At 38.3% G+C, this 15,098-nt stretch overlaps 1 protein-coding gene across 1 annotated transcript; it reads right to left on the reverse strand.

Annotated features, from left to right (window-relative positions):
* Window positions 1-4,254: 4,254 nt before the first annotated feature.
* LOC102227693 (T-box-containing protein TBX6L-like) lies at window positions 4,255-7,551 on the reverse strand. The gene is made up of 8 exons (XM_014470588.2): window positions 7,424-7,551; window positions 7,203-7,305; window positions 6,447-6,611; window positions 6,203-6,349; window positions 5,464-5,540; window positions 5,249-5,322; window positions 4,842-5,055; window positions 4,255-4,686 (listed from the first exon to the last, which is right to left on the reverse strand). The coding sequence occupies exons 1-8, from the start codon at window positions 7,549-7,551 to the stop codon at window positions 4,485-4,487; spliced, it is 1,110 nt and encodes a 369-aa protein (XP_014326074.1). The 3' UTR covers window positions 4,255-4,484.
* Window positions 7,552-15,098: the final 7,547 nt, after the last annotated feature.

Raw genomic sequence — 15,098 nt, forward strand, 5'->3', positions numbered from 1 at the left:
GTTGGATCTTTTAAAGTGATTTAGAGTTGATCCTGTTTCTATATTTGCCCTATATTGCATTCTGTGTGTTTATCTCAGAGAGGTTTTTATGTATCGAGCTGATTTGGTATTGAAGCAAATCAATGTATTCCTCAGAACTGCCTGTGATTGGCTGTAGCTCCGGAGTAAACAAGCTTAATGAATCCAACTTAGCCAGGTCTGACCTCTCCTCCGGGCACAACTTGTATGCATGTGTGTGTTTGTGTGTTTCAGGGTCGATGTGCTGCAGTCCATTAGTGCTGCCTTTAAGTCAGCTTCACTGCCTGCGAACATGCAGTTTGATCAAGTGATGCAAGGTACTGTGCAGAAATATGAACAGGACGTTGGATTTTGCTTCTGTAGTTTTGTGTCTTATTGTATTACATGGAAATGAATGAGTAAAGTCAAAATTAAAGTAAAAAATAGAATTGAAAATATAAATCCCCACCACAAATGTAAGAGTGGAGATGGAGACGTTATGTATGTTCATTTTCACACATCCAAGCAAACCTTGTTAAGGGGTTGGCTTGTTTTCTGCACACTTGCAACAAGAGGAAGTTCAAATTATATAGCCTGGTTTATAAATATGCTTACCAGAAATGTCATAAAAGTTGAGTCTGACATTATCACTGTATGAATTTGAAGTTAATAGTCTATACTGTACACTTATTCACATGTAGCTCTTCATGACAAAAAACGTGAAAGTGCTAAAAAATCTGGAATTTTTTAATAGTATTGGACAGGTGTAACTTTAACATATAAAAGCCAACCCCATCTTTATTCTGTCATCGATTTTTTGGATGGATGCTTATTCAAAAGCCAACATGATCTACATTCTTGCAAAGTCTTGAAACAGATTCTTGATCAGTTTTAGGTCTGAGCTTTAACTGGGCCTTTCTCACACATATAAATATGCTTTAATCTAAACCTTTGCATTGCATCTCTGGCTGTATGTCAAGGCTTGTTGTCTTGCTGGAAGGTAACCCTCCTCTCTGCAGCCTTTAACTGGTTCTTCCACAGTTGTGCTCTGTTTGGCTCCTTGATAAGTTTCCCTGCAGGTGTTTTTACCGAGTGCTTCATATCCTTGAAAACACGTAAAATTAAACAACATTTTCAGGGTCTCAAAAGAATTTTAATTTTAGATCAAGTCCATTAAATTGCTTAAAATTGTAACTGATTTAGTTTTGTGCCACTTTTCACACCTGTATACATTTTGCATAGCAGCTTACACACTAGTTCTGTCTTAACAGAAGCACCAATATTTCTCAGCCTGAAAACAGTACTTCTAGAATTAAAATAAATGTAGTTGGAGAGCTTAAAGTAATAGATTAACATCGGTACAAGTACCATGGAGTTTGATTCGTTATTTCAATCTATTATGCTAAAAAATGAAATCAAACTTCTAAAAGGAAAACGTTGTCAATCTGCATACTTGCAAACCAGGACATTTGTGCAGGGAACTTTCTTTAGCACAACACCTGGCTGATGTAGTTATGCAGCATCATTCTGAGGTTGTCGCTATCGCACCTTTCTGCAACAAATTATATCAATGTCTGTAAATAAAACAGAATAAAAACCTGTCCATAAGCATTGTTTTTATGCTGAAGTTTTTTAAGTGCATTTCAGAATTTAGAATAGCCAAGAGATGCAATATACATTTCATATTTATATTATACATTACATCTCATTCTGCACGACATCTGCAAAGTTTGAAAATTGGAGCTTTTGCTCCCAGGTCAAACAACGTAAACCTAAATTGATTTAGTGGGAAAACTGTCAAAGCAACAGTTAATACTATTTAGTTTTATGGAATGATGAGGTAAAACCTTGAACCACGGTATACTACTAGTGTTTGTAACTGTAACAACTGTAACTATGCAGGCTGCTGGAAAATCATAAAACATATTCACGAGTGTTCTTAAAGTTCTCAAATTTGACATTCTTAAAATATTAACTCTACCTGTAGTTTCTGGAGAAATGCTTCCCCACTTCATGATGCTGCCACTACCATATTTCATGGAGAGGGCTGTGTGTTCTTGGTGATCTGTTAGTTTTCTTCCACACATAGGATTTTGAATGTGAACTAAAGAAAGTTCAATATTTGTCTTACATAACCAGAAAACCTTCTTTCACATGTTTTCTGTTTCCCACATGGCTTGAGGAAACAAACAAGCAGGTTGTCATAATGACTTTCAGCTTTCATTGTGCTACTCTTCCAGCTCCAAAGTTTAGGGAATTGGTTGCTTTGGGTTTCATTTAGTAAAGATGGGTGAATAGAAAAACTACATTTTCAAATTATTTCTTAAAAGAAAGATAAGTATTATTTGATGTGCTACAATTTGTCTATACCATGGAAATCTAATAAAATATGTTGAAGTCTTTTGGGAAATATGACAATCTGGAATCGGGGTGTGAATACTTTCGTGAGGAACTTCATTTCTAGAACATCAAACAGTTACATAACCATTGTGTAATCAAACTCCCTCTTATTCCGGAGCCACCATGTCTTTTTGTTAAACCCTCAAACTCATCAAGTGACTAAAACCAAATGTCCTCCATAGCTGATCCTTCTCTGAAAGCACTTTGTACAACGACGTTAAAAGTAATGGCTTTCAACGAAAAACATGTCAGTGAATGTGCTTTAGAATATATTCTATAGCAACCCAGCTCCCTTAGGCTCTGTATGTGTCCCAGATAGAGCTTCTCTTCTCCATCTTCTGAAACATTTACAGTGGCAGACGTTCCGGCCGTCTGCTGGGGGTAGCATGCCAGAGCGCGAGGGTGACTCCACATTGAGCTGTCTGCCATCTCTTTCTCAGGTCAGATGCTTTGCTTTGGGAGAATCTAATTGCTTTTATGCATCCTCAAGCCTCAGTAGTGTTATGTTTAATCTTACTTTTACACAGAAGATTTCAGTATAGGTCTTTTTTGAGATATCTAAAATGTGAAGGCACTAATAGCTACTCAGTTTCTGCTTGCTACAAGAACATTTTTTGGAATTTATGAAGCTTTTTTTTTTGTATTTCAGTAAGTCAACTCAAACTTAAATCATCCTGCTCAACATACCAGGAGGTGGGGAGATGGTCTCTGACTTTGGAACCCAAAGAGATGGAGATGGGTTGGTGGTGGAGGAGCTGAAGAGAACAAAGCAGAAGCTGACAGGCAGGCGAATAAAATGCAGAGTACAGCTGGACGTTTTGCAGCTTAAATAATCCTTAGGGTATGTTTGATTTATCCTCAAAAGTTTGATAAAAGTCACATGTAAGGCAGCAGCACGGCTTGAGATGACTGCATGATTTGCAAATGTCACCTTGTTTGTGAAAACATGCACAAAATCGCATTCACTGACTCATCAGTTTGCATCAAATCAATACTTTTTTGTTAGTTGCTCAAATTAACTGTTAAGTAGTTGAGTTACTTCTCAACTATGTACCGGTAACTGAGTAGTTACATAGGTGTTGGATGTCAAATATAGATTTTTGAACCAATAGGTCACACAGCTTAGCTTAGCTTATAATATGGTTCTGTTGCAGGTGTCGGCAGAAATGAAAACGGGAACTTGATATGACTTGCAAAGAAGGCCATGAATAAAACATAATACCAAACATTATTAATCATAACTGAATGAAAGGGAAATTTAACTAGTGAGGTACATGTATGGTTAAAGAAATAAAACCTTAGCATCTGATTGTTGCAGAGGGTCTATCATAGCACCTTCATGCCTACTAAAATGTTAACAAACACTAACTATTTTGAGTCAATGCTTAATAGACATTTTATGGTTTTATTGTTTTGAAGCAGTTGTACAGTCACCCATCATGCAGGAGGGATACAAATCAGCACATTTCATTTGCTTACCTAGCTTTTGACTTTAGACCAGAGTGGCAGCACAGCAGGCTGAATAAATTCTGAATCCCATTGGTCAAGAAACAGATTTAACCCAAAGCACATTCCATTAAACACCCCTCATGTTGATAATCCAAAATAAAAGGAATAATGTAAAGCCAAACAGTGCCTTGTATTTAAAGCAGTTTTTTTCACATTTTGTCTCATTACAACCTCAAACTTTAGTAAAATATATGCGGTAGATTAACCACATGAAGTGACCAGAAATGTATTAAAATTTTCCAAATTATTTTGCAAATAAAAATCTGAACCTGAAACATTTGTGTTCAGTTTCAGTGATGCCAATTACTTTCAAAAGTCACCTACTAAATAAAAATGTCATCAATGTGTGACTCAAGCTGAGCAGGAATGCAGCCTCACAAACTGTTAAAAAGCCAACACTTTTTGCAAGCAGTATTTTGCAATATGGAAGAAAAGTGAGAGAATGTCGTCAGCATTCCTAACTGCAAAAGACAAAAACAAGGCCAATTCTTTTCAAAGTTTGTCAAATTTATTCAACTGTATCCAAATGTAGTTAAAGGCCCTCTTCTGGCAAGGCCATAACTGAACGGTGTCCAAGTTCACCAGCAGGAATAGGAGAACAGCGGGTACTGGCTCCAGTCTGCTGGGTTGCTGTGGGGGCCCTGTTGGTTGCTGTAGCGGTATTCCTGTTGCTGGGTGCTGCTCTCCGACGTGGAGAGCAGGTGAGGTGGAGCGTGGAGCAGTGTCTCTATTGGATCTCGGTTCCTGGGAGGTAACGGGAATCTGGGGTACTCCACTGATCTGAAGGGAAGAAACAGATCCAGTGACGTGTTATACAGAACATACTAGCATTTAGTTAATTATTTCTGAGTATTGGTGTTGCCGTTGTGTGAATCTTGTTATCATATTCTATCACGATCGGATGCTTATTTGTCACCTATGTCAGATTTTCAAACCTGTAAGGTTGGTAGGCGGTGGATGCAGGAACCAGCTGTTCTTCACAGCCGTAGTTGTACTCCTGCTGCTCCAGGCGCTCAGTGTGGATGCTCTCTGATGAGCCCTGCTCTGGAGCCCAGGGGGAAAGGTGACCCGCCTTCAGTGACTGCTGTGTAGAGGCTGGCTTCTTTCTGACCTGTGCTGACTGAGAGGTAGAGGGCATCCTCTGCAGGCCTGACGAGGAAATACAACATCTATTTGTGAGATATATTCATCCATGCTAACTTGTGGTCATTTCATAGCCTCAGTTTTGAACGCAGGGCACCAGCAGTGCAGGGAACCTATTATAATCACAGTACATGACTAATTTGGTGTGTTAGCCACAGTTTGCAATCAGTTTATTTGGGTGAAATGAAAAAGAAAATACCTGCTGCACTGTGAGAAGGACTTTTCCTGTCTTCTGTGTACTTTTTTGCAGGAGAACCTTTATTTGAATGGCATCTGGAAAACAAACAAACAAACAAAAAGCAGTAGTGTCATAATTGCCGTAATTTTAACAGAAACTCTTAAGGACACATACAGGCAGAGGAAAATACCTGAAGAGGCATCTGCTAATGTCCGATAAAATGCCAAAACATGTACCTTTTTCTGTGAGAATGAGTGCCTCCTTCCCTAAATCCTTTTGCAAATGGATTGTGGTCAATCTTCAGCCTGGTAATCTAAACAAAGACAGGAGAAAATAAATCAGTTTGCATTTGTAGGAAACAGCCATACAATTGTGAAGTAAATCAAAAAATCTCCTACTAAACGGCCATTATTCAGTCTGGTTTGTGCACATCTATCAGTATGTGGTTTGGCTCAGAATGGCTCCAAACTGCAACAAACAACCAGACCTATAAAGAGAACTTTCTCTCCATCCATGACTTTTACAGGTCAAAACAGGGCAGCTAACATCTCTGTAGATCCCACACATCCTGGACACAAACTGTTTAGATGTTTATTTAGAGGTAAGCATGGAAAATTGTTATTCGCAAAAAATAAGTCGCCACAGAGACAACTTCTTTCTCCAGGCTGTTCCTCTCATGAAAACTAACCAACATTTTCACATTGATTCCATGAATATTTGCACTAATTTAATCCTGTTTTCCTCTTTTGTAAAAACTCTGCATATATAAGAAAAAAATATGTCAGAAATATTTTATTTATACGGTGGACATATTTAAAATGTCGGGAAGCACCGTGTAACCAAAGTCAAATTCCTTGTTTGTGTGCACCAACTTGGCCATATTCAGATTCTGATACTTTCAGAGAAAAGGTTCAGATGGTCTACATACTTGTTTTTTGCACTGTACGTGGGAAAGACGTGACGTTTTATTGCTACCTTTGGATTTTGGTAAGCGGTAACAGCAGTGAAAACCGTCTCTGGGAACGAGAAGGTCTGAAACGATCCCCAACACACAGTGTGTGGACTGTCCGCCTGTATCACATGAAACCGTGGGTAGTAACGATGCATGGAGTGAAGGATAATCTAAAAGGCAAAACAAGGAAAGTGAGAATAAGTCACCCAGCATAAGGAGAGTTTAATGTTATATTTTAAGATTTAAGGTGTGAAACAGTGTTTTTACATGGCCATGCTGATCCAAGGTGTTGTTGGTGAGCTTCATCTTGAGGAAGGACAACGACTGCTTCATCCAGTGACTTCCTACAGCGGGGGAGTCCGGGTGAATGTATGTCCGACATGGGGGCTGGGGCTCAGACTTCCCTGCGACCTCCCACTGCTCCTTCTTCCACTACAGAGAGACAGATGGGGGGAGGGAGAGGTCCAACATTACCACATGAGAGACCTCAGGATATCAGTAATTAATCAAGATGCTCCAAGTAGCAAAAAAAAAAAAAAAAAAAATCCATTTTAATTTCTCTTAATGTTGGCATATTTCCAGGACTGTGACAATACTTTTATTTTTCTAAAGGAAAGTAATCACTCAGTTTTACATCTTGATCTTCACAGATCCCCCCCAAGGCTCTCCTGGAGAGGTTTGATTTGCACTACACTGTCTTCAAGTGCATGTTGACAGCAACCGCTTCCACCAAATGGGCCGCAAAAAACGATAGGGACTGCTGAATGTATGGGATGGCAGACTGCTCCTTGTTCATCGACTGTGAATGAGGCCGGGATGCTAATTGATTGGGCTTCCAGCTGGGAATGCACAAACAGGAAGCAATGAAAGGCTTTGATATGCAGCAGTGAACGGTCGCAGGCAGACAGGGCAGAACTGTGTCTGACTGCCAACTGCTGTCTCTTATATTCTGCAGTCTGGTGGGTTAAATTCACAGAGGGGGGAAAAAAGAACATACTTGGGATGTGTTGAATGTGATCATACCTTGTATTTGACATTGTCTGCAGGGACGATATCCACCATGACGACATAATTTGCTAAAGGCTGAAGCCCAGATAGGCTTATGCTGCACTGTGGAAACATTCTCCTAAGATAAACAGTGTTAGAAGTTGCTTTAGCTGGTTTTTTTTGTTTATTTTGCAAATATTTTCCTCTTTACAACAGAGCTCTGCATAAATTAAGAGTTCATTGGAAAAACTTACTACCTTCCATGTTTGGTTATTATCATCTCTGTTCCAATGGTGTGAAAAGACTTCCATAGCTCTGAGTCCTCAAGGGTCACCCGGATGCAGCCCTGCTGGTAAGAGTTAGCGCCTGATGAAGACAGTGGCATGCCAGGATTCAGTCTTGGATCTGCTGGAGAATTGGTAAGAACTGCAGAAATAAATTGACAAGAAAAGTGAAAATGTTCATGCAAAAGTTTATTAGCTACATTTATCATCCAAATGTCTTAATTGCAGTGCAGAAAATTTTGTGTAATGTGCAAAATATCTTGCAAAGTCTGTTAAGCTGGCATTTGTCTAGACTGTTTGTGCTTAAATCCTGATAAGTTTCTATAAAATTTTGATCAGCTTAGTAAGACATTAAAATAATTTTGTACACTTAAGCAACTTTTGTGGGATAAAATGTAATAAATAAAGAGTTAATTAAACAAATACTTTAAAACCAAATATATAACAACATCAATATTTGTTGAAATACATAGGGTCAGTGTCAGAGAGCATGCTTAAAATGCATATTCATCCTTTCAAAAATCAATCTTACCAGGGACGTTTGGAATGTTACTGCATCGCGCTGTTATCATCACCAACCAAACCACAGGGGAACCACTGCTTTCAAATATTTGAACAGAGATGGGATACTTCAGGGACTTCCATCCTGGAGAGGTCTGGGAAAGGTTAAACTGGATTGGTCATCACGGAATAGGTGTGGTCTAACCCGCCTGGAGGGAGAACAGAAAATCAGGGAGAGGGACAGAGGAGGCAGTTGGGAAAATTACTTGTTCTGTGCAAATTCAAACACAATGTACAGTACGGATTTTTAATAGAAATACAGCTGGTGCCTCAGAGGTTTGTTAGTGAATATTGGTGAACAAACGTCATCGAGAAGACCAAGAAACACTGTGGACATGTCAAGGATAAAGCCGTGGAGAGATTGTAAGCAGAATTAAGTTATATACAAAAACATCCAGTTGACTCTTGGTAACTCTGTAGGGATGAGTAGTAGTGGAAAACAAACATTACTTAAGGCTTTGTTCTTCAAGCAAATCTAATGTATGGAGGAACACATTATTCTGAGCACCCTATTCATCACTGTAAAACAAGGTGGCGGTAGAATCATTCTGGGGGATGTTTTTCCATCAACTTGTCAGCATAAAAATGGAGAAATGGATGAAGGGCAATCCTGAAATAAAACCTGTTCAAGATTTGAAAAGTCCTGAGATCAGAGTGGACGATCCCCTCCAGATCTATAAGGAAATCATTTAGATCAGAGGACATTCTGAGAATTCTCTTCAGTAATCTTTCATTTGAAATGGTGCTGTTTTCTGAAAGCATAAATGACAAAAATGGAATAAACAGTTATTTTATAAAATAGTAAGTCAAAGAGGCTGAATGCAAATGTCTGCTGCACTTTGAAAAATTTTATTTGTGGAAAATATCTAAAACTATTTGTGTTGATCCATGACATGGAACCCAATGGCATCTAATGGAGTCTGTTGATTCTAATGTGACAAAAAGTGAAAAAGATCAAGGCATCGGGAAACTGGAATATTGTAATGTATGATTAAATAAAACTGACATTTCTTTCAAAGTGCCTTGAGATAACATGTTGTGAACTGGAGCTTTATAAATAAACTGAACCAAACTGAATACTCTTGTAAGGAGCTTTATTATTTGCAATGCTGAGAATGCAAAGACTTGAAGTGATCTGAATTTTAAACTTTCTGAGGAACAGGAAGGCCTCTTCCCTGCTGCTTTGAATGTGTATTGGGTGCAGGATGTGGCTGAGGTAACAGAGGTAGCTGAAGTTTTAGGTCTGGCCTTGACAGTGGCTAACTCTGCTTATCCCACCAAATGGCCTCACCACATCCATCCCCCATGTCTGCATCGTCCTATCTTTCAAGTATCATGGGGGGAGAGCAGCCTCTCTTCTGCTTAAAAGCCAGTTCACAAGGTTGAGTGAGAAGAGGAAGGGAACAAAGGCAGGATTGTATGAAAGAATGAGTTGATTTTTATGTTAAAATCTTTACAGTCCAATTTAAAATATTTTCTGAAAGACTCACCTTGCTGTGGTGGCATAGGGGATAGCGCGACCCACGTTTGGAGGCCTTGAGTCGTCGTTGCAGGTTCGATTCCCGGACCTGGCGATATTTGCCACATGTCTTCCCCCTTTCCTGTCAGCCTACTTTCATTTAAGGGACACTAGAGCTCACAAAAGACCCCCTGGAGGGAAGAAGAAGAAAAAAAACATGAACTTTTGAAGGATGACTGATCATCCATACAGAAGTGCTGAAACACATGGACTTTGATTACATTTTATTCTCAGTACATTTACTTTAGTATGGTGCTTTAATATTGAACCCCTCTAGAAGAACTTTGATATGCATTATAATTATGGATGCATTATGTACTAGTTTCGCTGCAACCTGTAACAAAAGATCCTTTGGGTCTACTTACTTTTTCATAATATTACAGATGTGGATATCTGATTAAAGTAGACCAAGAGTATTCATCTAAGAAAAATTTATCTTTCTCGAGAAAACATCTCTTGCCTTGGTTAAGGTTTTAAAGCATAAAACCTGATGCAATTATGTTGTAGCAATAAATTACGTTGTTGTATGACTGTTGTGAAAACCACATTCTCTACATTTTAGAGTATCTTTTGAATTACTAAGGAGCTGACTTGGTGTCCTAACAAGAACTTTTGGTTTCAAGGAAAGACAAGTTGGAACATTCCTCTCCTGCCTGAATCATCTTTAGGCCTGGAGATGGAATTTGTTCTGTCCCAGCCTGTGGCGGGTGTCACCTCTTCAACTATGCAACCACATCTGCCTCTGCTAATGATGTTCTGTCAGACAGAGTAGAACTGTGAAAAAAAGAAAAGAAAAAATAAGATTGTTTTAAGAGCAATGCATGAAATGTTTTGTCTACATTCTATAAACTGTGTAGCTAAATTGTGAAGATGAAACATCATTTTGTGCGATCCCATGGGTTACGGCTATTCTTTGTAATATTTATTCTGCATGCTCAGCTGCATCCGATGCCGCTGCACTCAAAGTTTCTTATAACACAGGAAATGCTGTGGTAGCATGTTAAGCTGCAGTTGGAAGATGCAGAGCATAGGTAGTGTTTTGGTAGAGCATTTGGTTCACCATCTTTGGATGGAGTTTAAATGAAAAAAATTTGGAAGCTTCTGAAATGCTGAAGTGTTCCAGAAAAAAAACCCCAACAACATTTAATTTACAGAGAAAGAGCCAGATGTGGGTGAGAAAAAAAAAACAAACCAAACTCTGAACCACAATGGAGATTGACAACAGATATTGGTTTGAATAATAATAGCTCTTAAACGATAATTGATCTTCATAGAATAACGAAAGCTCTGAATGAGTCACCAAACTTCAATGTGAAAGTGACTTTCTCTAAAAAACAGGATGTCCAACATGTTTCAAAAAAGAGAAATCATATGACCAAAAGCTGCAGTTTGGAAGCTAAGAATATGAATCGGCAAAGTCTAAACATAAAAACAGACACAAGCACATTCATTCTAAATTAATATGTTCATTGAACTCCCTAGGTATTACTGTAAGCATAATGTGATACATCAGAGTTGACAAACACATTTCAGAGAACAGAAAAAAGGCTGAGCAACCGCAGAGAACGTTCGCCTAAAACTTTATTTGCTGGTAATGCCACCTGCTGGAATACCCTGAACAAAACAGTTTGAACATAAATTTGGAAACAAAAGGAGGATTAAATTGAGGTTTTAATAAAGACATTTTAATGTGTTTTATATTGCCACTTTTCTGACCCCATCTTGAGGATAGCTCTGCATCCATGTTAATTCTAGCTTGTACATAAATAGCAAGTAGGTAAATGGCTATAGTATGAGCCATTTACCAAATTTTTGTAGAAATGGCTAATGAGACTTACTTTTCTAACTCTCTACCTTGAGGGTATAGCTACGCTGCAGTGCTTAACAAAGTGGGGATTTTGTTATTTTGCACTTCTTTATAACAGAGGTACTATTTTAGTCAGCGTTTCTGCTTTTAAAAATATTCAGTATTGTTTGCTGCACTTTGCTAATGGATGTTAAGTTACGCATCAGCCACCAAAAGAGGAGTGGCTGCAGTCTTAGTCGATCCCCTCTTCACAGCCTAATTAGTTTTATTGACATAAGATACACATATTTAATTATAATATGTATTTAATGAGCATAAGTGACAGCACCTCTACAGTGCATAATCCTGAAAAATAGACATCAGCCAGCAAACCACTGTCTATTATTCCTTGTCAGGGTTGCAGCAGAGAAGATGCCTATCTCCTGAGGTCAATAAGCTACACTGTGGACAAGGACCACTCAGCAGTCCATCCATCACAGGGAGACACAGCAATGCATGCAAATATTGTTTTGAAGGGTGAATTAGAATCCCTGGTTAACCTAACAGGGATGTTTTGACTGTGGGACATTGGCGTACATAGAGAAAAACCCTTTAACCCAAGCAATTATTCCAACAACAGTGCCAGACAAAAAGTGTTAGGATTTCACTGGACAGGCAAACAAAGCCAGTTGAAGCAGTGCTTTGTGTAGTTTTCTGACATAAAAAGGTGCTGGGCTAAAGACATGGCTTAAAGAGACCTGTGAATGATGGTGATGGTGTGTCACTGTGTTAGAAACATTGTTGTGTAGTCATCGATGAACACGGACAGAATGGTATGAACAGAATAGTGGAGCCATGCAATACCTTGGTGTTGACATTACAATAAAAAACACAAATACCTTCTACATCTATTTTTGCATCAAATGCCATCATATGTGCAACAAAATGCTGGAGATCAAGTGTTGCAAGAAAAAAATTGTGAAATTGTAGGGAAATGAAAAGAGCTGTAAACATGCATTCATATTGTAACCAGCAGGGGGGAGCACAACACAGAGAAAACATGGAAAGAAGTATTTATTGAGATTACAATTGTTACTCTATTTTTGTGTAGGAAATGTGTATATCTTAAAAAAATCAATAGTGTTATGGAATCCAAAAATAGTTTTTAGTTGGTCAAATTAATGTCATCCAATCAAAAACAATCAAATTGCAGAGTTATATTAAAATGAACAAAATATTTCTGCTTGTTTGATTTTTGTTTATTTTAACAATAGAATAACTGCTATGGAAAGGCCTCGTATACATCAAGAAAATTCTTCCTATGAGTATTGTATCCCACAATTAACAGTGTTACATCCTTTTACACCAACACTGGTTTCACAGGAAATTGCTCCAGCAGCAAATATTTCAGCCTTTGTTTGCTTCACTTCAGACTGATCGATTGGCTCTACCCGACCTACAGGAGCCCTGCCAGTGATAATAGCAGCCGTGGGCCTTCAGGTGCCGTTTCCGATTAAAGGAAAGGCTCTGTGCACTGCCAGAGGTGCCTCACACATTTAAATAAATTTCCATACCAGTGGTGATCATTATTTAAAGCATACTATCAGAGGCTAATAGGGAGTCAGCTGTTTTATGTTGAATCTTATGAGCAAGTATTTACAGAATTTTGAGTTTCTTCCACTTAGTATTAATTTATACAAGCGCCCCAAAACCCCATTACCTCGAACAATCTCCTACAACTCAAATGTTGCTCTTTGCCAGCCGTTCAGAGGACAGCGCTGTTTATTCAGCACCTGCGCCAACTTCAGGGGTCCTACTTTGATGTGCGTTTGAGGACAGACGGAGAGCTGAATGGACAACGAGATTGACAGCTGCTCCTCTCCCCAAAGAACACCACCTCCCAGACTTTGTTAGAGGGTTATCCCTTAGAGCCCAGATCTTAACATTGTATCTGTAAGCAGAGAAACAATCAACTGCAGTGAGCATAGCATGAGACTGACACAGGGGGTTTTGTTCAGAGTACATCCTTGGTTAAAGATATGTCTGGACCTCACCATCATTGAGATCATGGCCAATCAGGTATTCAATCTTAACTCAATATGAAGCAAATATAAAAAATGCATTAGTTCCAAACTAAAATCTAGTAGTATTTGTTAAATATTCTCAGACATGACCAGGTTAGCAACAATTATCAACACAAGCCAATAGCAATGAATTTCCTAGCATTTCTCACTCAAACAAAAACCTCAAATCCACAAACTTCTTATTGTGCCTTTGTTTGTTTTCATTGTCAACAAGTCAGTCAGAGGTGATGGATTTCTTCTTCATTCTGCCCCATGCGGAAAAACTGCAGAATAAAAGTGAACCAAATCAAATGAAGGAGTGAATTTTTTTCCTCATTCCCAAACCAAGCAAATAGAGTTCCCTGGACTCTCTGGGTGTGGATGTGGTCTGAGCCTTTTCTCAGCATGGTCTGAGTAAGCTCTACTTGGTTTGGAAAGGTTTTCCACTGGCAGTAGCTGTGGTACCAGGCCCTGTTTAAGAGCTTGCGTCACTGGGGTTTCAAGAGTGCCATGTTTGCCTGAAAACTCAACATTTTAACTTTTTGGCTAAATGAGTTGAGTCACTGATTGCGTCACTATAGCAACTCTGTCTCTCTGCTGTATTTGCCTCCCTGCAGTTTTCTTTTTGGCTCTCTTCTTTGAATTAGACAAAAAGCAGATTAAGCAGACTTTTCAACATAGCTTCCAACTCCCCATTTTTACTCTCTGTTTGTGTTGTGTAAAGATCATGTCACACTACTTTTCAGAATCTAGGGCCAATGTGTTACCCACTATGTGATAACTCCTCCCACTACTGTAATGGGTGGGATTTTTTTTTTCACATTGTTAAAACCAAAACTAACTGAAGACTTCTATGTTATTATATCTTCCCAACAAAAAACAAGACTTTTTCAGTTCAGACTCAGTAGAACTTTTTTTTTTTTTGACATTTCAAGTTTAATTTCTAAGTGAAGCTTCCAGTTTTCTAATTCTGCCGTGATATACGTAGCCTGCTATGGCCTACTTTACCCATAAAGACAATTTATTTTTCAGTCTTTTAGGGCTATTTAAAAGAAGCAAAAAGAAACCTAGCATTTGGCATTTTACATTTTTTATTTGCTGATTAAACATGACCTCAAAACCAAAGAGTGTACTGAACTGTAATTTAGATTTACCTTTAAGATCCTACCTTACAGCAAATATCTTGGCCATTGCAAGCCTCTCTATGTGCAGTTTCTATGGTTTCAATACAAAAAACAAGAAACACTGAGGTTGAGGTTATGTAGAAATATATTGAATTTCATGGCACAGTTTATGTGTTAAGCATCTTATCATACATTTAAAATCTATCATCTAAAATTCCTACATTTCTTCAGGAATTTAACAAAAAGTGGTTTATGTGAATTTTCTTTAAACCTGTATTGCGTAAACTCTCAATCTAATATTCATAACCAACTAAGCTAGATAACAAGGTAAAAATACCTTGTTTACAACATTGTCATTGTAAACTTCTTGGAAAAAAATTACATTATCAAGTGAAAACAGTTTCTCAATCTGCCTCTAGTATTACATGTGCTAACAGTTAGATAGCTTTTATCTTTCCTCATTTCAAGTCTTCCATTTTTTGGCTTCTCTCATTTCTCTGTTTATTAGTCGTTTTGCTTTCTGGCTTGCAGTTTTCATTTTGCTTGCAAGTCTGTGTCTAACTCCTGTATCAACGTATTATGCCGACTTTCAATT

Source organism: Xiphophorus maculatus, chromosome 8 (assembly GCF_002775205.1).
Source record: "Xiphophorus maculatus strain JP 163 A chromosome 8, X_maculatus-5.0-male, whole genome shotgun sequence".
Taxonomy (NCBI): Eukaryota; Metazoa; Chordata; class Actinopteri; order Cyprinodontiformes; family Poeciliidae; genus Xiphophorus; species Xiphophorus maculatus.